The sequence below is a fragment of the Vulpes vulpes genome, chromosome 3 (assembly GCF_048418805.1).
Source record: "Vulpes vulpes isolate BD-2025 chromosome 3, VulVul3, whole genome shotgun sequence".
Lineage (NCBI taxonomy): Eukaryota > Metazoa > Chordata > Mammalia > Carnivora > Canidae > Vulpes > Vulpes vulpes.
Genome location: NC_132782.1, coordinates 11,961,791 through 11,989,757, shown reverse-complemented (window position 1 = coordinate 11,989,757; position 27,967 = coordinate 11,961,791). Strand labels below are relative to the sequence as shown.

The 27,967-nt window shown below is 34.0% G+C and overlaps 1 protein-coding gene across 15 annotated transcripts in view; it reads left to right on the top strand.

Moving 5' to 3' along the window:
* LOC112916444 (sodium channel protein type 1 subunit alpha) overlaps positions 1-26,017 on the top strand; it is a 140,936-nt gene extending 114,919 nt beyond the window's left edge. For 11 of the 15 annotated variants that reach the window (XM_072751830.1, XM_072751834.1, XM_072751826.1 and 8 more), the window contains 9 exons: positions 218-372; positions 2,073-2,246; positions 4,823-4,945; positions 11,959-12,240; positions 14,675-14,728; positions 16,436-16,573; positions 18,703-18,807; positions 20,343-20,613; positions 22,722-26,017. In XM_072751830.1, coding sequence (XP_072607931.1) covers positions 218-372; positions 2,073-2,246; positions 4,823-4,945; positions 11,959-12,240; positions 14,675-14,728; positions 16,436-16,573; positions 18,703-18,807; positions 20,343-20,613; positions 22,722-23,899 — 2,480 coding nt within the window. In that variant the 3' untranslated portion in view covers positions 23,900-26,017. The remainder of the gene's footprint in view (positions 1-217; positions 373-2,072; positions 2,247-4,822; positions 4,946-11,958; positions 12,241-14,674; positions 14,729-16,435; positions 16,574-18,702; positions 18,808-20,342; positions 20,614-22,721) is intronic. The other 4 variants (XM_072751838.1, XM_072751836.1, XM_072751837.1 and 1 more) reach the window with 1 other exon arrangement.
* Positions 26,018-27,967: the final 1,950 nt, after the last annotated feature.

Below are 27,967 nucleotides of genomic sequence, written 5' to 3'. Positions count from 1 at the left end.
CGGGCAGAAAAACCAGGAAACTGTTTAGGGAGGCTGAATAATTTTCACAACCTCACACAGCTAATAAATGTGCTTTTACTACTCCAGCTTAGAGAGTTACCCTAGCAAGATGGAGATGATAATTGTAGTAAAAAGATCAATCAGGGACATGCTAAAGAATATTACTGAGGCAACAGAAGTTACTTCATCTACTCCTCTTTGAACATTATACTTGCAGGCTGTGTACAAAGATTTAAATGTTGTCAAATCAGTGTGGAAGAAGGGAGAGGAAAACAATGGTGGAACCTGAGAAGAACATGTTTCCGAATAGTTGAACATAACTGGTTTGAGACCTTCATTGTTTTCATGATTCTCCTTAGCAGTGGTGCACTGGTAAGTGAATATTAAGTAAAAGTGGTACAATATTAAGTTTAAGATAATATAATACTGATGACTTTTTAATTCTGTCTATTGCACTGTTTTAGTACCCAATGCATTCTTTCCCAAGCCCTCATCCTACATCCATTTTCATTTTCATGGTATCAGCCATAACCTCTGTTTGATAAACCTCATTTATCTCTACTTAAGACTCCTTCCTTAAATATATGTACATCTCTGTATCCAACAATCCCTCCATCCATCCATCTACCCACTTAGCACCTGTCCACCCACCCACTCTTCTACCTGTCTCCAACACATTTTTCATTACCTACCCCCACATCCCATCTTCCGGATTATAGATTTAATGTTTTAACTACATACTTCTGGATTTATTTCTACTATGTATACATTACAATTTCTAATAAACTCTTAAATTTTGCTTACTTGTAAGTAACCTATGAAAATTTGTCCCTCCAGCTTATTCATTATAACCCCAAAGAATACAAATATTCAATTACTCATATTTTAACAAGAAAGTAAGCATGGCAACTCAATGTAGTTAATAGAAGTCCTGTGATGGACTTCTGAGTTCTGACGAATATTGTGTCTGAATGGTATTATCATTTGTTTATGGACAGCCAATAAGTCCTTAGGGACCACTTCTCTGTCCCTTTTAAATTGTGTCCACTATTTTTATGCTACTCAGGAAACAATGAATATTGGTAACAAAAAATATTGGGCAGCATGCCTAAGTGATTCATTTAAAGATCACTTTTTCTTTATATGAAGATGGCTTTTATAGCAAATTAACTTATATTTATATGAAAATCACTTATAAAAATATAAAGCATAACATAGGTAACATTTTAGAAAAACACTGACACAAATAGAATACTTAAGCCATAGGGTAGATAAATGAGAGATAAAATGAGCTTGTCTGATTGATACACAATCACTTAAGTTTATAACAGATTTATAATTGGAACATAAGTCTTTATTGTCCTGCATATTTTCTAATGACATAAATTTTCTCTGCATGCCTCTTTATACAAGAGATAATCTGCCCCTGAAACAAATGTGAGACTCAGATGTTAAGTATAAAGAAAAGTTTGTATTAGAAGAACAATATCACAATCTAAATGAAAAGTATTTTCATCCTCTCATCATTGTCATAGCATAGCTCTGCTGAGAAATCTAAACTCAACAAAATGAAGGGGAGAGAAGGAGACAAATGAGCCCCACTCTGTAATAAAATTGGGCAATGTGATAATCGATTACAATTTCTGCTTTATGAAAAACATAAACCTTCACTTTTTATTTCTTCAATCTTCCTATTATGGCAAAAAATCAACAGGAGGAAGCAAAAGAAATGAAACAAAAGAAATAAATAACTTCAAGTTGGGGTAGCACCATCTGGATATAACATCAAGAACTGTTTCCTAAACAAGTCAAATTAATGAGAATTATGCTTTTACCTCTTTCTTCTGGCTATAATATCAATGGAGAGTTTAACTTTCCCCTGGTTCATTAAAAGATCTTTGAGAGGAAAAAAATCTTAAAAACAGCAATGTTTACTACCCCTCTGCCCTCCTAGTCCAATGGAATGTCATATGTATACATATAAAATCTGGGGAAAAAATATATGATCAGAAAAATAGCTTAGACTGTATAATAGTTTCAGAAAGCTTAAAATATATAACTTTTCTTTACAGGCATTTGAAGACATATATATTGATCAGCGAAAGACAATTAAGACAATGTTGGAATATGCTGACAAGGTTTTCACTTACATTTTCATTCTGGAAATGCTTCTAAAATGGGTGGCATATGGCTATCAAACATATTTCACCAATGCCTGGTGTTGGCTAGACTTCTTAATTGTTGATGTAAGTATCCTCCCTATCTTTGCCTCATATTCACAGTAATTTGTCTTATCTGTATTCATTCTAGAACAGTGAATCTCTGACCAGTATGCTGAGTTGACAGGATATGCTACTTAATAGACGCTAAACTAATTCACTGAATGATAGTGTTGTAGTAAACACTGGCTTAGTACTGGTTTAGCACAGGGGGTGGGGAGGTTATCTAGGATAAAAAACAGAGAACACAGCAGTTTGTAGAGAAAGTGGTGAAATAGGGTATGTTGCTTAAATCCCTTATATTGTGAGTCAGACAGACACACGTTCACATCCCAGTCCTATGACCGATTGGTTGTGTGCCAGTGAGTGAATTACCTGGCTCTTGAATCTTGTGTAAAAAGATATTAGTACACACGGGATTGAAGGCTCTCAGTAAACAGTGATGATGGTAGGAGCTACTGTCATTTTAAAAAAATTCTCTTTGATCTACTCAAAGTTTTAAAGGGTGAGTTTAAAGAGTAGATTACAGAGATTATTATCCTTTAGAGGCAGTGAAGTGTACCGAGTGTAGGGAAAAACTCTGCTTGGTGCAGCTGCAGGAATTTCCCAAGATGTAGACTCCATTTGCAGCAAGCCCATAATAGGTCAAACAGCCCTTCCCAGAAGTTACATGTCCAATAAAAATTAATAATATTTCATCTACCACAAACCAGGTGGCTGCCTTCGAGATTTCTTAAACAAAATATTTCATGCTATCAATATACTGTAATTTCAGCTGCAGGAAAGTGTGTCCAAAATATCACAATTTCATAGGCAAGTTTTATCTCCAAAAGATAATAGATAATAATTCAGCAAGACCACACAGGTTTATTGTGGAAAGTATTTCTAGAGCTCAGAGTCATGCATGTTATATTTCCTGAATTCTGAATAAAGGCAAAGCCAGAGCTATTTGAAAAGCTTAATGACGTTACTATGAAATGGTCAATTGAGAAAAACCTCAAAAGTAGAATAGCTTCATCATTACAAAAGAAAAAATTTCCGACATTGAGGTTTCATTAGAAGTTATATTTCAAAAAAAAAAAAGTTGTATTTCAACTCCTCATAATTTTTCACACTACATTTTGAATCTAAATATAATCAAACCCTTTTGAAACCATGAGCTTTGCTTTTCTCTACTATGCTTATTCATGTCTAAAATTTTAATGAAAAAATGATTTTATTATTGTTATAAGTTGAGTTTTTTAATTATCAGATTATTAACACTTTATTTTAATTATTTTTATTGCAGTATAATTAGCATGCAATGTCACATTACTTTCAGGTATGCAACAAAGTAAATTCAATAGTCTGAAATATATTAACAAAATAATTCTATACAGATCTTGTTATTTTGCAATCATCATTTTTTTCTATGTTCTATTTTAATTATTTCATAAGGATCAGTGTATCTTTTTTAAAAAACAAAAAAAATTTTAGCACATTGCAAGTAATATAAAAAGTATATTTAAACATAAGGTAACTTAATATACTTAAAAATAGAAAATTTTGCAAAAATAGTATCTAGTATATATGAAACTGTCCAATACTAGTTCTTTTTCAAACCAAAGAAATTGTAGCTCTGGATGTGGAGTTTTGGCACGTTCTTTATCTAGAGACTTACACACCTAACATTTTTGTTTCTTAGTTCTCTCTTATTTCATAAAAATTAAGTAAATTCATTGATTTATTTTCATGGCAAATACTTATTGATTATCCATTTTCAGCCAGATAGTATGACAGAAGCTGTAAGTTAGTACAGAAAAATTTGGGATGCCTGAGTGGCTCAGCGGTTGAGCGTCTGCCTTTGGCTCAGGGCGTGATCCCGGGTCCGGGGATCGAGTCCCACATTGGGCTCCCCGCAAGGAGCCTGCTTCTCCCTCTGCCTATGTCTCTGTTTCTCTCTGTGTGTCTCTCGTGAACAAATAAATAAAAATCTTAAAAAAAAGAAAGAAAGAAAAATTTGAGTAATTTTCAGGGTGGAATTATTTATTAGGTTACATTGTTTACATCTGAAAAAACCAGAGAGAACACAGAGGTTAGCAAGAAAAAAACGCACCTTCAAAAATCTACTATGAAATCAATGTGCCAAGTTATTAATTTTTGAGAGTACCAACTATAATTAGTTGAACATACAATGCAGGACTAAGATTTCTTGCTCTCTCTGGTATAATAGCAGCTTTTGTATTTTATCTACAGGCCATCCAAAGTTCTAAATTCACTTAATAAAATAAAGAAGGATAACCAATTACATTTTCTTATACCTGAATTTCTTCCTTTTTTTAAAAATTAATTTTTATCTAGTTTTTCTATCTAATTGCTCTACTGATAAATTAGTTTAACAATTAATAAATTACATAGCATTTAAAGTTTTTATTCTACTACCTTTAACATCCTGAAAACTACTTTTTTTGCATCAAGCTGAAAATACCTCCTTAAATTTTAAAAGCTTTACTGAAAATATACAACCATTTTTCTTCTGAGTAATTATAAGCAAAAATCGTATTTATTATATTATATAGTAAATTGTATGATGATTTTATTTATTTACTTATTTATTGGTGCAGGTTTCACTGGTCAGTTTAACAGCAAACGCCTTGGGTTACTCAGAACTTGGTGCCATCAAATCTCTCAGGACACTAAGAGCTCTGAGACCCCTAAGAGCCTTATCGCGATTTGAAGGGATGAGGGTAAGGAGAATGAAAGAACCTGAAGTATTACATATAGTAAAAATTAAATTCATTAAATTAAACTTTATAAGAGGAAAACCCATGCATGCAAAAGGAATGGCAAATCCTTGCAAAGTTGCTACTTTATCATTTTATCTGTTGCATATTTACTTCTGTGTGATATGCAAGAGAATTTAGGCCTCCCTTGAAATGATATAATATCATTTATCTGCTGTGCTTATTAAAATGACTTTATTTCCTAATCCACCTTGGGAGTTTCCTTACAAACCTGTATGCAAAAAAAAAAAAAAAAAAAAAAAAAAAAAACCCACAAAAAACAAAACAAAACAAAACCAAAAAACAGATGCACCACTAAAGTACTATGTGTAATGATAGGATAATAATCCACTGAAGTGAAGTCTACATTATATGCTTCTCATTGTGATGACCTAAATTGTACTTAATGAATTTTATTGAAAATAATGTGACTCACACATTGCCTAAGAGGAAAGGAAAACAATTTTTAAATGTCAAAATTTTGTCTGTATAATGCCAAAGTTTGCATTATTTGAATATACTCAAAGGTAGCTATTAAATATTGACTGAATTTTAAACTTTTTTTAAAGTTATGTTTAATATAGCCTCAAATTGATAACTGCATTAATCTTTTTAATTTATGTAAATAGTAGTACTAACTTAAAGATTATGTGGAAATCCACACAATTTTTCATGACAATAAAGTAAAGCATTTATAATATAATGAACAGAAAATGTAATTTTGACTCATTACCATAGATAATTCATAAATTAAGCATAACTCAAATTTCACTTGAGTCACAGAAAATTTTATACTCTTCCTTTCAAGGAAATATTCAGCTATCCCTATGATTCATTACAGATTACAAATGTTGCCATTACGAGTTATTATTTTCCATGCCTTTTAAAATGCATGAAGCATTGATATATAAGATGTATAACATTAAAAAATTAGCTCCTTTTTTTAAAAAAAAGTCAAAATTTCTTTTACCAAAGCAAAGCTGCTGAATTAAGTGTGATTCCAATAGAAAAACATTGCTTTTTTAAAAAAATATGCCTAAGGTTTAGTTGCTTATAGAAACTAAGCTGTATTGAAGACTTCCAATTACATCTTGTAGGTTGTTCATAGCCTTATGTGTTCCTTTAAAATAAGATTTATTGTAAATGTCACTTTAAGAACATGAGACTTGTCTTTAGTTTCCCTAACATATATAGAAAATTTTTTCCTCATTAGAAACAATTTAACACAATATAATGCAGTCTTATTTTATTTCTCACAGAGATCTTCACATTTTTACTAAAATGTTAAAGGAAATTCTCTCCAGGGTATGTAAAAATTAAGTTTATTTTCCAATTAAAATGTTACTTTCTTTTGTTTCAGACAGGCAGTTTCAGTTTTTGAGAAAAATATTATTTTTATGCATTCTACTTGAAAACATATTACCTGAATCAAAGTAATACCTTTTAAACATCTTCCGAAATCTGAACGATGCTAAGTATTTAAAGCTGTTATAAACGTTTCAAATTTAACCTTTTGAAAATGTATTAAGTCCACAGTTGAGATGGCCAGATATCCCCATGCTTAACACTTTATTTCCATAATGACGTTGGTCTTGTGGGTCTACCTTTGATTTTTACAGAAATAACCTTATGTTATTATTGATCAGTAATGCTTTTTATATTATAAAGAGAGATTAACTTTTGCAAGTGAGAATTTTAAAAACATAAACTCTTTATTGATGCTAATAGGAGGTGAACTCATCTTTAAATTATAGGATTTATGAATATGGTTTCTTGCCTCATAGTGACAGCATATATACAACCATAAAATGGCTGATCATTTCAAGTGGTGTTTGGCATTGTAGAGACAAAATAACCTAATTATTGACTCTATTTTTGTATTTTTAGTGTTTGGAATTTTTTACTTTCTTAAAAATGTAAACATAGATGACGGTGAGGTTAGAGATAATAATGATGACTATCATTGGGAAGTGATATTTGAATATATTCAGAAACTCTCATTTTATTCTTTTCCCTAGCAGCATAAAATCACAATAGCTGTGTCAGAGTGTAAATCGAGCACTCATTCTATTTTTGTTGATTTGTCACTTTTTCAAGCATGTGCTTTTATGCAACATAACCAAATAAAGCATGTTATGTAGTGCCTGATAAGAAGTTAGAAAGTGATAAGTTATCATCCCATTGCACTTTATGTTTTGCATGTTCTATGCACATTTCTGGCTGACAGCTTTTAAACATTTATTGTATTTCAAATTTCCAGTCCAAATTTTTCAACCTGTAAAATTGAACTGAGTGAATTGATGTTGTAACTATCTAGAGTAACATAAAATTTGTATTTTTATTTTCCTAATCTAGGAAATCTTAGATACCTTCTTTTTCAAAAGAACTCAAGTCCTGATTGATAGGGAGACAGACAGAGACCATCATATACAAAAAGTAACACCAAATGTTCTGTAATATCAGATTTCTAACTAATAACAAACTATATATTTCTATTTTATATAGGATAATCTTGCTCCAACTTGGATGGGGTGGAGCGCTGGTTCCTCCCCTCAGCCCTTTATTATGGGTACTGTATTACCCCTTTTGCTACCTTTCATCCTTTCACTGTGACTTTGTGTAGTGGGGTGAGGGAGGGATTGGGAAGGGTACTATCGCACCACAGTAGAGAAAATACACTATATTCTAATCCCCTATTTTCAACTGTCTTAAGTTTTCTTTTGAGAAAAATACCTTTGTGAACTTACCCTCTGTGGGTCTGTTGATATCTTCATTAAGCTTCACGGAATATGATTTAGTTATGTGTTTATGGAGTTATCCATTTACGGGGAGATTATCTGATTGGTGAGGGTGGGCAACCTGGTTTAGATGAATGCGTGAAAACGTTAACTTTTTGATTGATGATGCTGTTTGAGGCATTAAACCCTTGGCATTTTTTACACTGCTCTGGGTCCTGAAAACAGCCATCCAGACACCAGCAGTCAGTTCCCTGCCTTGTTGATATATGTGAACAGAAACTAGGGTTCACTATCCCAGATTTCATAAGACTCATAATGATTACGTGACCATATTCATTTTTACGTGAAAATTTATAAGGGTTATTTTCAAAATGTAATGAGAAAACAATGTATTAAGAGTTGAGTTAGCACATGTGCTTTGTGTTTTAAATGGGGAAAAGTAAGTACAAAGAGATCTATATATTTGAATTATACAAACTAGAATACCTGCCCTGAAATAAAACAGAAACATCTTACCATATGTATTAAATAGAATTTAATCCGTAAACTCACTTCTTAGAATAAGTCACTCCCAAATAACTTTTTAGGATCTTAGAAGATACCACAATGAAAACATAAATAAAAATGAATCTATATTTTGTTTATTCTTAAAGTTTGAAACTAATGTACAAGAAGGAGAGTTTTTATTTTTGAAAGCGATAAAGTTGGAGATTTTACTTGGATAATTGATGTATCATATCTTTCCAAGATAATTATCTTAATTAAGCCCCATAACACAAATGTAGTTAGTAGATTCTTTAAAAAATTCCATTATTCTTTTTTGTATTTAAAAATGTGTGATTTTATTTTGCCTACTTTTGATTTTTATTCATATAGGTTTTGTATTTAGATTAATGAAGCATTAGAATCCATGAGTAGTAGTATTTGAAATTCAGAGATAATTTGTTCAAGACATTTCTACATGTATCAAAATTCCTAACATTAATTTGCATACTTAACTGTCAATCCTTCATTTTGTGTTGATTTAATAAAAATGCAGATGGTGAACCAGATACAGAAAGTTTTTATAAGAATGGATTGTACTAGAATAGAGAAATTCTATTGATGATGTTTTGCAAAACATTTGTGAGAAGACGCAATCTCTGATATTAATTTATTAAGATCGTTCCTTCCTAGACATCTTCTTTTATGCATCCTACAACCTCAATCTGTTCTTTCCAATTAATTCAGGCCATTTCTGCCCAGTGTCTTCACCTCATGGGAAACAATTACTGCAGTTCCCTAGAGCCTGGAAAGAATTAATACACCTCCCTCTGTGCTGAACCAAGAAATGCCTTGAGGCTCTTGGGAAAAGACAATCCTTGCTCTGAACTTTATTGCTTAATGAAATTTTAAATATGATGGACCTTTGTATAGCAGATTTCCCAATACTGTGCCTAATGTTTTAGTTCTTTTATCTTCATATCTTCATAAAAATAAACCTTTTCTCTGGACCGAAAGTATGCCAACGTTGCAAATTATTTTCTGAAAGACACTGCTTCAGAGTACTTGCTTGCATCACAAATTACATAGAGCTCATTTTAACACAAAACTAATCCCCAGTTTCAAAGTAGACCTCTCAGACTTACTGGCTAACCCCCAATTTTTTGTTATGCCCAGCTCTTTATTTTCATCTCGTGTCCAAAGTAACATTAAAAAGTATGTTTTCATCAATAAATGCTAAGCTAATCTTTACTCCATTCATTCATTCCACCATTTTTTCCCTATATTCAAAGTACTCTACTATATTCCCATAGTCAAAGCATTGAAGACTTTGGAGAATTCACAAATATATTTTTGCATCTTAAGTTAAAAAAAGAAAAAGCCTCTTGTCTGTCAAAATTACAGGAATGCAGTTAACTCTAAGACAGAGCAATGTGGGAACCAGGTTAGTAGGAGCGACTCTTTGGAGAATGAGTGATGTAGAATGGAAAGAGCAAGCCCTAGATGCTACTTCTAGTCTACTTTCTGAATTTAATCTATCTTAGCCTCATTTTTTTCATTGCCAACAGAGAACATCATTCTAAATTATCTCTATGGTCCTGGCCAGCCCTGGAATTCTGATTCTTAAATTCAAAAGAGGAAACGCTCATCTTTGTTTTGGAGGCTAACGTGGAGGGCGAAGTGAGGCTTCATGAAAGAAGTGCTACGTGAACTAGACCTTGTAGAAGAAAGAATGTTCCAGAAAGGGGGATACTGGGCAAGGGATTTCAAAGGCATCTCAGTTGTCTGGTAATTGTATTAGTTGGGTTGGCATGAGGGTAGTTGGCTAGGGAAGTTTAAACTAGAAATGTAGATTGTGAATTGATTTGAATACTGAGGCAAGGAAAATATTTGATAATCAGTGGAGATCCATTAAGTAATTTTAAAGTGAGACTTGGAGATGATGAATTTGTATCACACAGGAAGGAGAAAATTAGAAGACTCTGACAATAGTGCCACTATGAATTAATGGAGGCCAGATTTAGGATGAAGGTGAAAATGGGAAAGAAATGACAGAGATGAGGAAGGATTTGAAAAAAAGAAGTATCGGACCTACAGATTGACGTGAAAAGAACTTCAGGAAATAGGTATAGGTCACCATCCTCTAAACTGACTGTTGTAGGTAAAATGCATTTTAACATGTACTCTGTGTATACACAATAAAAAGAAGTTTTTTTTTTAATCTGGATGGTAGGCAAAATATTCAGAAAAGGAGGGAGATAACTAACTTGATTCCACCTATCAAATTTTGAATCCAAGAGAAATCTAAGTGTATCCACACATTTAAAATGAGGTATAAAATAGGATTTATTTGATCAACTGTATTACTGCAGACAGGCAAATGAGATAAGATAAGATCCATGTTTCAGTCTGGTAAGCTGCCGTAGGTCTTATCACCTGGATCTCCCTGGGTGACTCCACCAACCTAAATGTTTACGCTCATTTTCCTACCTTTGCCAGTAGTGGTTTTACTATTTCCTTTGGCCCACTTAGCACATTGTTTTGGAATCCCGAAAGTCCTAGAGTTCTTTGCAAACTTTAAACATAGCTCAGAAGCAGAAGGAATTGGCTCATGTATTTGTTTTTTCAGACATGTAATCAAAAAACTTTGTTCTAAAAATGCACTGGCATCAAATGGCAGATAGAAAATACTTTGATGCTTATTGTTTACATTGGACCAGAATGACAAGAATAATAGAAGTACATAGGTAGCATTAATGTAGCTATCAATGTTCAAGTCTGAGGCATCCTCTGCCACTTATGAGCATCTGAGGTCCTGTCTTTATCTCCCCTCTTAGCTACTCCTATACAGCTCCAATGGGCACTGTCGAGCAGGGAGCAAGGACACCTATCCCTACAGTGTTGCCAAATATGAAAACTCAGATGTTTTCATCTGGGATCCAGAAATTAAGATAAGAGGGGAAAAAACATGCTCCCATAGAAAAAGAATAGATAATTATTTAGCACAGAATTTGATGTTAATCACATCAGATTTGGGAACTATGTATGACATCCCCCTTTTCTTATTTTCCTAAGAAACTAATTTCTATTATGTTTCATTTAAAATAAGTTTATTGAATTAAACTCAGTAAATGAAACAACTGACATGACTGGAGCTTGAAATAAACGATGTGATGATCTAATGAAATACATAATGCTAAATGGTCTTGCTTCTTATGCAAAAATTATTAGTCATAGCAATGCATGAATAATTAAGGACAAAACTTATAGTAGGCATTTAATAATATTTTTATATTTATACATCTGAACTTTTTTTTATTAAAGTATGTTGGTCAAGCCAACTTCTGTCCAAATATTTTAGTTTCATTATTTAATATATTGCCTTTTTAAAAATTAATCTTCTGTATTAGGATTTCCTATTTCTCTTTTTTCTAATAAACAACAAATATTCTAATATCATCTGGCAGCAAATTCCTCTGATTTTGCCTTTCCTTTAACTTTTTGGTACTTCTTCCTCTCTTTTCTTAAACTTTTTTTGTTTCTTTGTTATATTGTCTATATTTGTTTCCCTAAATGTATTGCTTAAGAAAGAATGGATTTCATTTTAAGTTTTTTTTTTTTTTACTTTACTTTTAAGTGTCCTAGAATAGTCTTGATACTTTTTAAAAAATGGAACTACTAAAGATTACTAGGGAATGTCTTTCCTTTTTAACAAATAAGAATTCTGACTTTTCTTTTTTTCCATTTGTGTATTAGGTGGTTGTGAATGCCCTTTTAGGAGCAATTCCATCCATCATGAATGTGCTTCTGGTTTGTCTTATATTCTGGCTAATTTTCAGCATCATGGGCGTAAATTTGTTTGCTGGCAAATTCTACCACTGTATTAACACCACAACTGGTGACATGTTTGACATCACCGAAGTGAATAATCATTCTGATTGCCTAAAACTAATAGAAAGAAATGAGACTGCCCGATGGAAAAATGTGAAAGTAAACTTTGATAATGTAGGATTTGGGTATCTCTCTTTGCTTCAAGTTGTAAGTGAACACTCTTTTCTCTGAAATTTGTTTATTGTTTGGAATAATAACAAAGTAATGACAAACACCTGAGTTACTAACAAGAGAGTTAGTTATTAAGAAGAAAGTTTATAACAGACTTTTTTTTTCCTAATTTTGATTTATTAGTAAGAGCCTATGAGCCCAGATGGGTGGCTACCAGTCAGTGGAAATTCAGTGCAGACATAGTTGATAGTGACCAGCTATTTCAGTTCCTCCCAAAGATTTTATTCTCCTCCTGCCTATATTTCTCTCTTCCCATATGAACAAGTTGATTAGCCATTAAGTTTGCTGGTATTTTTTTTCTATTGCTACTGGAAAGCTTTGTTTGCTGATAAATCACCCTCCCCAAACATACACACTTAACACACCTGATTGGATTGTAACTAATTGGTGGCAGTTTACTGCTACTGAGTTGTAGGATTTGGATTGAAGATCAGGGAGTGAATGATATTTAGGTATTACGGTTGGATCCTTACAGTGAAATGGAAATAATACAGGGTAGTGCCTGAACTCAGAAATGAAATACTAGCAGCCATGGTCTTGTCAAATGACTTTTTAGTGCAATTAAGTCTATTTTATCTAAGTATTCCTGCCTTTTACTACTGGTTTTTAAGCCTAATTTACACAAAAGAAAAACAGTTCACAATTTATAAAAACACAAAAGAGAAGATGGTGGCCCTTGAAGGATGTATATTTGATGCTATTTTGCAACAGCTACATCACAACACAGCAGTGGCTAAAAACAGAATCCAGATTGTTTGAAAAACACAGAAAGATCCTGCTCTTTTTTGGCCACTAAAAACTGAGCTAAAAAAAAAAAAAAAAAAGAAGTCTATAAAAGTTCTTTCCTTGTGTTTCTACAGAGGCTTTAGAGCAGAAATCCATTTCTGTTCACCAGGATTGTTTTCAATTGTTCAACCAGGAGACTAACCAAGCAAACAAACCTGCATTGGTCAAAACCCTCTAACATCTCTTTCAGAGGTGTCTGTACTATGATTCCTTGACAAGTTCTTCCCACCTTCTTGTTGGAAATTCCTATTTCTCTTTTGGATGTTTCTGACTTACTCTGAATGTTTAAGCAATTAAAATAGGGATTTAAAAAATCTGGCAAGTATGGATTCTTTAAATATTATAGTGGACACATGATGACACTCTTGAGAATTTATCCTAATCCTTAATTAATAACCGCACTTGTAAATATCACTAAAGTGTATCACTTCCTCCATAAAATGGAGAAAAGAAAAAATTTTTTCAAGAAGTGCCTTAAAATGCTAAATAACTTGAAAATGTAGGATAATGATTGTGCATGGAGCCATTAAATAAATTCTACCATTAAAGAAACTCAAAGTACTTCTTTATAGTTGGCTTTCTACAAAATCACCTCTGTTGATGAGTACCTCGTCTAAATGGTTCCTCAAATCACTTCCTTTCTTCATATGCCTAGTGTGTAATTGACTTGTTCTATCATTCACCTCAGCCATTGACATTCAGCATTTCCCTCTCTGATGTACAAACAGCTTCTATTTTCTAGCTAAGAATTATTACTTTCTCTTTACTGCCATCACACTCACCCTTTCTCGGCTTTCTCCCCGTGACATCCACCACTTCACAAGTGTTAGTGTTATGAAAACAAAGATGTGTTGGGATACAGTTGCTGAAAGATTTGCTAGACTTGCTCACTAGCTAAGAGCAATCATCTCAGACTTCCAGGGTTTAAAGTTTATGTCCTCTGACAAATAACAAATTACTATAAGCTTTTAGACTTGGGATCTGTCTTGAATATGGAACACCAAGTATCTACTGTTTTATTTTCCACTTTTACCCATATTAATTCACTTTCATCAAAAACTACAGAGAAAAAAAATAGAATAAAAGACTATTTCTGGATGCCATGCTTCAAAATTCTTAGAAGAATAGTTGCAGCTCTGACTTTATGTAATCACTCTGATCCTCAGAGTGTTACAATCAAGAGAAATGTTAAACTTATTGTCACTGTCATCACCTAGCAGATAGATTTCAGCAGATGATTGTGGATCTAAATTGTCAATTGTTTTTGCAGCTATATATATTATCAAGCGTGTTGGCATTTGTAAAGCTTTCTAAAAGTATTCCACCAAATTTCGATAGCACTTCAAACTTGCATTATTCCATTAACTCTAAGGAATTTTTTTTGAAAAGTATTTGTGAGTTGGTTATCAAGCAGAAGGATATATAAAATAACCATTTTGTTTATTGTGTATTTTAGAAATGAAAAGCCTTACTAAGATATGATATTTGTCCAAAATCTATGTAAAATTTGTTTTGAAATGCCTTTCAAAAATGTTCTTTTAAAAAAAAGTAGATAAGTAAGAATATTTATTAAACAGCAGGTCTGAATTATTCCAAAGTAAAGCTTGCATGTCCTTTTTAATAGGCCACATTTAAGGGATGGATGGATATAATGTATGCAGCAGTTGATTCCAGAAATGTAAGTATTTCTTGTATCCTGCCTTTTCATAGTATTGGTTAAGTACTAAAATTAACTCAACAGAGCATAGCAGCAAAATGGGATGATTCTATGATGACTATTTTTAAAAAGGAAAAAACATGACTCAAATTAATATTCAATGATAGCTGTGTTTATCAGAAAGATCTTAATAAAATAAATTAAAACAACAGTTAAAGTAACATATTCCTATATTTAAAAACTGATGAATATTTTACTTTCTTTTTATCTAATAATTTTGTAATCATCAGCAATAGTTTTGGTGTGTAAGAGCAAATGTGAAAAAATACATGATTGCTATCAGTAGATGAAATGTATAGTTCCTCTCCGTAAGTAGATAGTGTGAAAAGTCAGAGATGCTGTCCATCTCTAGATTTCTATAATAATCTCTGTCAAATTCATTCATTTGTATGATTTTAGTATCCGTAAATTTACTGGAGCCTTTACCAATGATGTTATCACTTCAGTGGTCAACATTTCCTTTAAGTTTGTATCATCAAAGGCAAGACCTATTTTATTTGGTTTCTCCTACAATAGCCTCTTTCAGGCTTTAAGAAGAGAACTGAAATCCATGCTTATTCCAACCCTACTCTTCAAAACTTCGTAAAATTCTATGTTCTGTCAGTCTTCATCTTTCTGTTCTTTTTTTAAAATATTTTATTTATTTATTCATGAGAGACACACAGAGAGAGAGGCAGAGACACAGGCAGGGAGAGAAGCAGGCTCCATACAGGGAGCCTGCCGTGGGACTCGATCCTGGGTCTCCAGGATCAGGCCCTGGGCTAAAGGTGGCGCTAAACTGCTGAGCCACCCGGGCTGCCCCATCTTTCTGTTCTGAAGTCCAGTCTGTTTTGTCTATTATCATGAAAAATAACTTCTGTCTCTGTAATTTTTAAACTGACCCAGTAGAGCTCACCTACCTTTCTTGATGTGCACTTCCCATAAGTGGCTCTAGTTTTATGTTGATTTTCTTCTGATATCCTCCAGAGTTGTGTTATTTCATTTGTTACCACAATTTTGTGTGTCTGGCTGGTTTTAATTCTGTTATCTTTAGAAGGACATGAATTTATTAGGGACCTATCTACTGTGACTCATTTACCCTTTACTATGTGATATGTGGTAGCTCACTGATAACTTACTGTAAGTACAATCTAAAGACTGAATTTTCACTTGAAAATTCATGAGAAGGATATTTGGTTATATTTACCCAATCTAAAAAATTCAATGGCTATTGTAATGTTAAAGGTATGATGCTGAACATCTAAATGAATAATTCAATTCTTGTTTGCCAAATAAATTCATGCATACACAAATGGTTGTGTCTAAGCATAGTTTATGCATATTTTCTGGAATAAAATTTTTCACTAATAATTTGTAAATTATTAAAATTAAGAACTTAAAAAATTACTGAATTTAACACTCTACTATCCTTATAGCAAGATATTAGTTATATTTATAGTAATAAAAATAGATTCTAAAGTGTTATAACAACCATATTTTTTTACATGAAAACATGTCTAAAGGCTAATTTCAGAGACTTATTAGAGGTAGGTGATTCAGAGGGAAAAAGAAAAGTACTGCTAAGTATTACTAGGCATTTTCTTTTCTATCTATTCTCATGAAAAAGTACCCATGACTTCTGGCAACAAAATGTATTATGATATTTTATGAACTCTTCTCCTTTGGTAGGTTGAACTCCAGCCTAAGTATGAGGAGAGTCTATACATGTATCTTTACTTTGTTATTTTCATCATCTTTGGGTCCTTCTTCACCTTGAACCTGTTTATTGGTGTCATCATAGATAATTTCAACCAGCAAAAAAAGAAGATAAGTATTTCTAATATTTTCTCTCCCACTAAGATAATAAAATTATTGGGAGTGTTTTTTCCACTAAATGAGTACTTTGATTCAGAAGTCAAATGGGCATATATATTTAATTACATTTTGCATTCTTCTCCTCTGCCATCCACTGTCCTTCTTTTTCAGGGTATTGGAAGTCAAGAACAACTGTGCTCTGTATTCCTGTACATAGCTTCACAAACCTCTCTTCTCTTTTTCTTTTCTTTTCTTTTCTTTTCTTTTCTTTTCTTTTCTTTTCTTTTCTTTTCTTTTCTTTCTTTTCTTTCTTTCTTTCTTTCTTTTTTTAAGGTAGGGGCCACATTTTCGATCCTTTGGAAGAAAATAATTAGGAAAAAAAATTGGAAAAGAACCCAAGCATATGCCCCTTTTCCAAGGTCAATTTGTTTTTTTTATCCCTATAAATCCCCTCCTTAAAATATACTTTATAGTGAAAACCCTTAGAATGTTTGCAATAAATTAAGCATAAGATGTAAACTTCTCCTACTGTTTTTTTCCTTCATTGGTTCCTCGTATAATTTCCACTTCCTTCTCCCTGATATTTAATCATAAACTATTAGCTCCAGTGTTGAGTCGAACAGCTCTTTATTACCATTTATAAAGCCCATTTTATCATCCTAATTATATACGCACATTCTAGAATATATGAAAAGTAAAGAAACATCATTACTTGGAAATAATCACTATTCACATTTTATGCTTTTCTCTTCATACTTTTTCTACACATGTTTTTGGTATCAAAATTATTTTGTCTATGATTATAAATTCTCAGGGCACCTGAGTGGCTCAGTCATTTGGGCCTCTGACTCTTGATTTGAACTCAGATCTTGATCTCAGGGTCATGAGTTCAAGCCCAGCGTTGGGCTTGGTGTTGGGCCCATGCTGGGTTTGGAGCCTACTTTAAAAAAAAAAAAAAATGAGGTCTTGCATAAATTCTTTTTTTGAATTAACATAAATATTTTTCCATTCTGTTAAGTCTTTGTTTATATATTATCATAATATACTTAACCATTTTCCAACAAATTGATTATTTATGTTCTTTCTAATTATAATGCTTTAAATAGTGCCTTGTCAAAAGTCTTCATGTAAATAAAAAAAAAAAGTAATTATTTTCCTAAGACTAATTTCTAAAGTATTTTGCTTCCTCCAAATAATATGCCTGCTCATACTCCTAAAACAGTGTATGGATGTTCCCAGGTCACTGCTGTTTCACTGGCATCAAACATTCTAATTTTTAAGACTTCATATTTGATAAATGAAAATTGTTTTTAATTTTAATTTTTGGGTCTTTTATTACTAGAGGTATAAACATGTTTTTGAGTGCTTTTTCTCATTTATATTTCTTCTTTTGTTTATATTCCTTCATCTTTTTTATCCAATATATTTTCTTTTTTTTTTAATTCAGTGTATTTTCTTATTGTCAGTGCTTCCATTGTATGAGATGCCTATAGAACATTCTTTTCCCCATCCCCTTTTATTGTTATTAATATTCTATGGTCAATGTAAGGCTTTTATTTCACTTATTAGCCTGAGTTTCAATCCTCTGTACCTCCTGGCCTATCAGATTCTTGCCATACTAATGATCTCTGATGTATCCCATAACTCTTCTACCAACTTAGCCAATTTCCTTTTTATCCTTTTGTTCCAATTCTTGGCAAAGTGAAAGTGGCTTTTTGTGAGTAACTTTAACTCATCTTACAATATACATACTATAATGCATTGCTACATTGGAATAAGAAAATCATTGTCTTTAATTTCTGAAAAGCAGTATATAGCATTAGGAACTGAGTATTTCCTGTCTCAGTGAATAGAATTTTACCACTCTCTAAGTATATGATATTGGATAAAATACTTAGCCTCTCGGTTTCTGGTTTTTTTTCTAATGGAAAATAATAAAGTCAGTTTTGTATAATGAGAGAATTAAATAATATTGTAGTACCTAAAAAATACATTTCTTATTTTTCAAATTCAAAGTCCTAGGCATAATTATATTATCCATTTTCTTTTTTAATTATCCTTTACCTCTTTTAAGTTTAACATTGAAAAATTATGTGCAAAGGGACATAATTTTAACCAGTTTTTCTTTTTCTTTTCTATACTTTGGAGGTCAAGACATCTTTATGACAGAAGAACAGAAGAAATACTATAATGCCATGAAAAAATTAGGATCGAAAAAGCCACAAAAGCCTATACCGCGACCAGGAGTAAGAAATACCAAATGATAAGGGAAAAATAAAATAAAATAATTGCATGGGTTTTCTCACAGGAGAGATAGCAGCTGACATTTCCAGCAGCAAAGATTTCTTCCACATTTAGAGCTTCATTAATTTATACCTTTTATAGTAATGGTAAAAAAAATTTAAAAAGGCAAAGACCACCAAAATAAAGAAAACGGAAAACGCACCCTATTTTCAGGGGATTTCTAACTACACAACTAGTCTCCAAACTAAAAGGCAGAGACACATAAGTAGGTGATATGCACAAGAAAAAGTTGGTCATACAATTCAAGAGTAGTTGCCAAGTAAATGTAAAGTGAGGAGTAAACCTTGGATGGGGTTAAAATACATGCAATTTTCTACTAGATTAACAGACTGACAAAATGTTGAGTGAAATAGCATCTTACTTCCACTTTATTTTCCATTAGAGGTACTGAGTGGAGAACAAAAGAATTCTAGTATCTACTGTTTGTATATATGGCTGTGAAGTTAGAAGTTACTAATGTCTTCAGAGTCAGGGTCAATAAATACAATTCATGTTGATAAATAACAATTCTTATGTTTCCATGATGAACTGACCAAACAACTCCTGTGAAATGGAGAAGGCTTATCCCATACTATATTGATTTTTGTCATGATGATCTATGAAGTTAAAATAATTCATGGAGTCCATTAGGGAGCAAAATACTAGTTAACATTCATATTGCGCTAGCCAAGAGTTGCCTTCTTGAAAATGATGAGAAATACATACTGTTCTCTGTTAAACCTTAACACTGGTAGTAGAAATGGGTCAACTATGTGTTGAAAAAATGTAAGATAGAAGATATCCTCAGAGTTCCTGAGCAGCCTTGGAAAATGAGCCAGACAATGGCCTGCAGTTACTAAAAATGGCAGAAATGGGGAGCAGAACCACAGATCAGTGATAGAGACATTAATTTTTTACATCAAAGCATAAGGAATATCATTCTGGTCTGATTATTCCTGTGTAGCCTCAGCATTCTGTGCCAAGCAGCAAGGACTATTCAAAGAACATCAATATTGCCACACACAGGCTTTAAATACATAATGTTATAGATATGTTCTTGAAGTTCCAAGCTCCCTTTAAGAAGTCTTTGAGAATAAGACAAATGGAATGTTAATAGACACTATGTTTTGAAATGGCTGCATGACCCAACTGATCATGGAATATTCTGGTAAAACAAAATGAAGCAGGTTTTCTAACTTCTCATAATCTTAATATGTTAATATGCATTTTGTGCCTCTGAGTGAAGTATACAGCATGCAATGTTTCTTTTCAGAAATCCCTTTTGGACAGAGATTGCTATTCTGTGGAATACATATTGATAAGTAGAAATTTCGATAACTAAATTTTAAAAATTAATGTGTAAGCCATCTTTTACAAAATTCAGGGTCAGTGGTTACTATGCATAGTATTAGAGAGTTAATGTAGAAAGTGCTTATGTAGATGCCAACATGTATAGGAAAACTCCTCTGTTGCTAAAACCATTTCTGTTTCCCTTCAGAACAAATTTCAAGGAATGGTCTTTGACTTTGTAACCAGACAAGTTTTTGACATAAGCATCATGATTCTCATCTGTCTCAACATGGTCACAATGATGGTAGAAACAGATGACCAGAGTGAATATGTGACTAACATTTTGTCACGCATCAACCTGGTGTTCATTGTGTTGTTCACTGGAGAGTGTGTGCTGAAGCTCATCTCCCTCCGCCATTATTATTTTACCATAGGCTGGAATATTTTTGATTTTGTGGTTGTCATTCTCTCCATTGTAGGTAAGTATTTAAAATCTCTTAAGTTCTGTTCAGGAAAAGTAAAAGTTGGAACATTCAAGTTTAAATTAGAAGTCATCCCACTACTCACAAATAGCCACCCTGAAATCTTTTTTTTGTATTTCATCCCTGTGTGTTTGTCTTCTTACAAAATGAGGCTCCTGATATATGTAGAGTATTGTATCCTAAACATTTTCTAACCATTTTAGATTATGGTGAATCTAAGGGTAAATTCTCATTCATTTGAAGTGCATGTGCTACTAACCAAGATAAAAATATTTGTGACATGTCGAGATTGAGTAATCTGCATAACATCTAAATGGCTCTGTTGAGAAGAGAACTAGAAATTTATTGTGATACTCGGGAGAGACACTACATCAGAGATATAGGCACAGAGCCATTAGCATGTAGATAGGAGTGGAAGCTGGTGGCAAGATAAAGAAAGGTATAGAGTGAAAAGAAAATAAAGTACAATATGTTACCAAATACAGATGGTAGTTTCTTATAAGGGTATCAGGTAGAGATTTTATAGATAACCTTGAAATGGGGTTATAGTAATGATACACAAAAAGATGTGAAGTGGTGTGGGGCATCATTTTAACAGTTATACACTTCAAAGTCTGGAATGTACAAAACATCACATGAGCAATAGCTCATCTCATTAAAGATACAACTCTAGCTCCAGGGAAGTGAAGAAGTCTATCTGTGGACTGAAAGTATTCATTCTTTCTTAAACCAGATAATATGATTAGGTCAACATTTTACCATTCAATATGGGGCACCTCTGCTGGGTAGCTTTTCATGCCATTACTCCCTCTGAAGAAGTTGGTCTTCTCTAACCCATAGGTTGCAAGTAGCCTTCAATTTCTACACTGATCTATGGTGTAATCAGTTGTGGCAAGAGTACTAAGGTTGTATTCACCTCTCTTCTCTTTCACTCTATTTTCCTCTTTCTCTCCCTCTCTCACACACCCACACGTAGTGAGACTAACTCACTCTTTATTGAATGAGACCATGTAACTGGAAACACTTAGTTTCCTGAACTCTTCAGTCCAATCTTTATTTCATTATTTAAAAGGCAAATGGAGAAGAAGTCTTGAAAAAAAAGAAAAAAAAAAAAAAAAAACCAGACTGAGAGACCAACATTAGACACAGGAGACCAGAAAGGGCTTCAGCTTGGATCCTTTGAGAAATGTACTAGAGCATATATCTCTATATATGTCTATATAATATATAAGAATGTTATAGTGGAAGTGTAGGCAAGCATCAAGTTCACGGAAGATGAAAATAGTATTAAAAATTGCAGATACTTTTAGATGGATAAGGACTCAACAGACAATTTCAGAAAAAAAAAAATTCTATTCATATAAATGTGTACTGGTACCTTTGGCCACTGCTGTTCAGACAGACTTGATAATTTTTTACTTATTTTTTTTAGAGCTAGTCTTGGGATTTTATATAAGCTAAAGATAGTTTTCAGATATCCCTCAAGACAAAAAGTACTATAATATTGTTATTGAATATTGTCTGAGCTTGGAGTGCCATAACAAATTATCACAGACTGGGTGGTTTAAATAACTAAAATTTACTTCCTCACAGTTCTAGAGGCTAGATGTCCAAGATCAAACCCAGCATAGTGGGTTTCTGGTGAGAGCTCTCTGCATGGCTGGTATATGGCTACCTTCTCTCTGTGTCATATCGCAGAGAAAGAGGAAGTTCTCCAGTGTTTCTTCTCATAAGGGAATTAATCCTATCATGAGAGCCTCACCCTTATGACCTCATCTAAACCTAATTATCTCCTCAAAACCCTATCTCAAAATACAGGCACTGGAGAGTTAGAGCTTTAACATATGAATGGGGGGGTTGGGCAGGGAGGAGGAAGGGACAATTTAGTCTATAACAAATATTGAGTTGAATTTAATACTGGATGTCAAAATTAAGGTTCACTTATATATATTATATACAGTCACATATAATCTATGTATGTCAAAGTTAAGATTATGTAACTAAATTTCAGGCTCTAAACTTTACTTTGGAGATTTAACAGGAGTGTAATGATTATTTTAATGGATAACTTCTAAAATGGTTAGTATTCTCATTTTTTATCACAGGCATGTTTCTGGCTGAGCTGATAGAAAAATACTTTGTGTCCCCCACCCTGTTCCGAGTGATCCGGCTCGCCAGGATCGGTCGAATCTTGCGTCTGATCAAAGGGGCGAAGGGGATCCGCACACTGCTCTTTGCTCTGATGATGTCCCTCCCTGCCTTGTTTAACATCGGCCTCCTGCTCTTCCTGGTCATGTTCATCTATGCCATCTTTGGAATGTCCAACTTTGCCTATGTCAAGAGGGAAGTTGGAATTGATGACATGTTCAACTTTGAGACCTTTGGCAACAGCATGATCTGCTTGTTCCAAATTACCACCTCGGCTGGCTGGGACGGATTGCTGGCACCTATTCTCAACAGTAAACCACCCGATTGTGATCCTAATAAAGTTAATCCTGGAAGCTCAGTTAAGGGAGACTGTGGGAACCCCTCTGTGGGGATTTTCTTTTTTGTCAGTTACATCATCATCTCCTTTCTGGTTGTGGTGAACATGTACATCGCTGTCATCCTGGAGAACTTCAGTGTTGCTACTGAGGAGAGTGCAGAGCCCCTGAGCGAGGATGACTTTGAGATGTTCTATGAGGTTTGGGAGAAGTTTGATCCTGATGCCACCCAGTTCATGGAATTTGAAAAACTGTCTCAGTTTGCAGCTGCTCTTGAACCCCCACTCAATTTGCCACAACCGAACAAACTCCAGCTCATTGCCATGGATTTGCCCATGGTCAGTGGGGACCGGATCCACTGTCTTGACATCTTATTTGCTTTTACAAAGCGGGTCCTGGGAGAGAGCGGGGAGATGGATGCCCTCCGAATACAGATGGAGGAGCGATTCATGGCTTCCAACCCATCAAAGGTCTCTTATCAGCCAATAACTACGACTTTAAAACGGAAACAAGAGGAGGTGTCTGCTGTTATCATTCAGCGTGCTTACAGGCGCCACCTTTTGAAGCGAACTGTAAAACAAGCTTCGTTTACGTATAATAAAAATAAAATCAAAGGTGGGGCCAATCTTCTTGTAAAAGAAGACATGATAATTGACAGAATCAATGAAAACTCGATTACGGAAAAAACCGAACTGACCATGTCCACCGCAGCTTGTCCACCTTCCTACGATCGGGTAACAAAGCCAATTGTGGAAAAACATGAGCAAGAAGGCAAAGATGAAAAAGCCAAAGGGAAATAAAGTGCAAACAAATAGGCATGACGGGGTGACACATTGTTTACAGCCTGTGAAGGTGATGTATTGTTGTCCACAGGACTCCTTTCGGAGGTCAATGCCAAACTGACTGTTTTTACACAAATCTACTTAAGGTCAGTGCCTACAATAAGACAGTGACCCCTTGTCAGAAAACTGTGACTCTGGGTAAAGGGGAGACGACCTCGACAGGAGGTTACTGTTCTCACTACCAGCTGACACTGCTGAAGACAAGAGATCAAATGGCTACTCGGACTGGAGGGACCAGTTCAAAGGGGTGCAAACCTATAATTTGGGGGTTGTTTAACATGAAACACTTTAGTGTAGTAATTGTATCCACTCTTTGCATCTCAACTGCCACATTTGTCACATTTTTACGAAATCTGTTAGGGGATTCATCTTTTTTTTAATCCATGTGTTGTTTATTATACGTGACTATTTTTGTAAATGGGGTTTCTGTTGTGAAATAGACAAAGGGCCTCTTCCATGGGTATGCCCCCAGGGGTGAGCGCAATCATGTGGCCTCCCATCTGCACAAAGGTGTGGTTTGCATGAGGGCATGCTGCACTTAGAGATCATGCATGAAAAAAAAAAGTCACAAGGAATACAATGAGTTCTTAAATTCCATCCATGTTTCTGGGAGGGGTAATTGGGTGATAATTGGAGGTGCTTTGCAGATCTTGTTTTTGTCAAATCCAGCTCCCCCACCAAGTAGATCATTTTGGCGGGGGGGGTGGCCATTAAATCTTAGCAGGTGCAAACTTCATTCAACTGTCTGGAGTCATAAATGTTGTGTTTCTGTTTATTGTATTTAAAAACAAACAACAACTGAGAAATGAGCATCGCTTCTCCTCTGAAGACTGAATTGACCAAAAGAACCCTTTATAAATTTCTGCTTAATCCTGCACTTTGGTTAGCCATCTTCAGCTCAGCAAGGTTGACAACCGTATATGTTAATGAAATGCTATTTATTATGTAAATAGTCATTTTACCCTGTGGTGCACGTTTGGGCAAACAAATAATGACCTAAGCACAGTATTTATTGCATCAAATATGTACCACAAGAAATGTAGAGTGCAAGCTTTACACAGGTAATATAATGTATTCTGTACCATTAGAGATAGTTTGGATGCTCTCAATGCATGTCTATATTACCATGCTGCTGTATCTGGTTTCCCCCACTGCTCAGAATCTCATTTATGGGAAACCATATGTCAGTGGTAAAGTCAAGGAAATTGTTCAACAGATCTCATTTCTTTAAGTCATTAAGCAATAGTTTGCAGCACTTTAACAGCTTTTTGGTTATTTTTAAATTTTAAGTGGATAACATATGGTGTATAGCCAGACTGTACAGACATGTTTAAAAAACAAACAAACAACAAACACTGCTTAACCTGTTAAAAATGTGTTTAGAATTTTATAAGCAAATATAAATACTGTAAAAAGTCATTTTATTTTATTTTTCAGCATTATGTACATAAATATGAAGAGGGAATTATCTTCGGGTTGATATCACGATCACTTTTCTTACTTTCTGTCCATAGTACTTTTTCATGGAAGACATTTGCTAACTAAGAAATGAAAACAAGACTGGGTAGTTGTAGATTTCTGCTTTTTTTTTTTTTTAATTACATCTGCTAATTCTAGGTTATCTCATAATTTTAAGGGGCAAAATAGTTTCACAAGTCACTTCCAGACTATGCTTTGCAATTGGCAAAGGGCATAAAATTTTACTTACATTTTTGGTAGTGCCTGCACAAGCTGATTGAAGATAATACTTATTTCTCATTTTTGTCGTTTTTCTTTCTAACTTGTTTTTATTTTCATTTCTTTGCAGTCATGTTGCTCTAGATTGCTGTAAATACAAAGCGAGTTTCGCAGGTTTTTTTTTTTTCCACAAGAACAGAGAGTAGTGAACTCACATAGACAATTACATCAGGATATTTTGTGTTTCTTACAGAAGCAAACCATAGGCTCTTCTTTTTCTTAAAATTACTTAGATAACCTGTATCCGTGAACTGCATGCTGGAAAATGCTATTACCCTAAATGATGCTAACCAACATTAAAAATGTGCAAAACTAATAAAGATTACATTTTTTATTTTATTGTTTGCCCCGTTACTTTTTGTTAAGAGCATTTTGTGAGAAGATGAAGATGCTTTATTCGACAAATGAGGGGAGAAGGGGAAGTATACGGCTATACCTGGCTATGGCTATACCTGAGCTGACAGTAGAAAACGTGGGGTAGAAATGGAACTAGGAGGAACGACCTCCCAGGGGCTACAAGCAGTAAGGGGTGAGCTCTGCTACCAGATACTGATACCAGAGCCTAAGCTGGTGGGTCTCGGTGGAAAAGAGGTCTGGGAGTCAGAGCAATGGTGGATGGCCGTTGGAGATACAAAAAGCCCTTACATCTGTATTTAGAAAATTAAAAATTGCCTTGCGGATATTTTGTTTGTTCCTCTAAAACCACTCTCCATACTTCTCCATCCTGCTCTTTGGCAGGGTGATTTTACGCATTGCATCAGTGGGCTCTCTTATCCCCTGGCTTCCACCTGGGAAGTGCCAACAGGGAAGCATCATCAAAGAAAGCATCAGTGGGAGAGAGTGAACTTGGGTATTTATTCCCCAGATCCTTCTTTGCTGAATTGCTCTCAGTTGGCAGTGGCACATTCATCAACATAAAGCTATACTTTTGGTCAGACAGTCCATTCCACAGCAAGAGCTACTTGGGGGTGTGGTCATCACTCCCCTACTGGTTCCCTTAGACCTGTGGCTGGTCTTCCCTGTTCCTTGTAGCTTTCCCCTCATCTTGCTGACACCCCTTCAAACGGCCCCTTCATCTGTTTGTTTCATTTGTCTCCTGTCTGGATCAGACAGTAATTAAATAGCTTACGGAAGGGGACAAATGGCAGAGTTGATTTAAGTCACCTTGGAAATTCAATCTAACTGGCTATGGTAGATAAAGGAATAAGAACTGAGGGGATTACAGTAAAGAATTCTATTCCTAGAGATCACAGAAATGTTACCAGAGTGGTCCCAACAGTAAGAGCAACAGCCTCAAAAACATCTAAATTGACGAGGAAAGAGAAGTCTTCCCTGGTCATCAAGGTAGTACAATCTCAGTTGCAAAGCTTAAAGCGGGAACACAGGTCGATGGAGAAAGGAACAGTCATTTACAATGCTTCTCCTGTCCTTCCACACTTACTGACTTGTCTCTTCATCGTATCACGACAGTTAGTTCTGATTTATTAGTGGCTAAAAATAATTTCCTGTTTCCAACCAACACAGTAAGGATTATAGGAGAATCTCTGTTCCCATAGAGTTAGTTCCTATTGAGTTATTTTTTTGTTTCCTATTGAGATTTTTTTTATACTTCATATCCACACCACAATTAGTGGTATTTTTCCAAATACATAAAGAACTGGTGAAATACAATTGTAAATTACCAAATTCTTTTTGGTATTACTTTATGTAATATTTGTTGCGCCAAAAAGTAATACAATGCTTAAGGAATAATAAGTCGTATCAGTGGAACAAAAATAACAGCTTGAAGGGGGTTCCCACTGGCCAAAACTGGGGGGAATTTCAGAATCAAAATAAATAACAAAAGTAGTAGATTAAAACCCATTAAATAAAAATAAGATCCACAAATATATACTGATATAAATAAATGGAAAAAAGTAAAACCCTTACAGGTGAAAGTTAACTAACAAGGATAGGAGAAATACTGGAATTAGAAAGTCACCATTTGGCAACTGTGATAATGACAACTTATTCATGCAAGAATAATGCATGCAAACTCATGAATGAAAGTTTGATGGGGAATAAGAAAATTATGTTGTCTCAAAGTATCTCTTTTTTATTAATTAAAAAAAAATTAAGAAGAATTTACAATGGAGAAACCTTGCAGATACTACCTTCAAAGACATCAACTATAGGGCCAACTACACTGAAAAAGATACATCACTTCTTAGTATCCACAAATTAGGAATTTAACCATAAGGAAAATCAAACTGAGGACATTCTGTAAAATAACTGAATTGAACTCTTCAA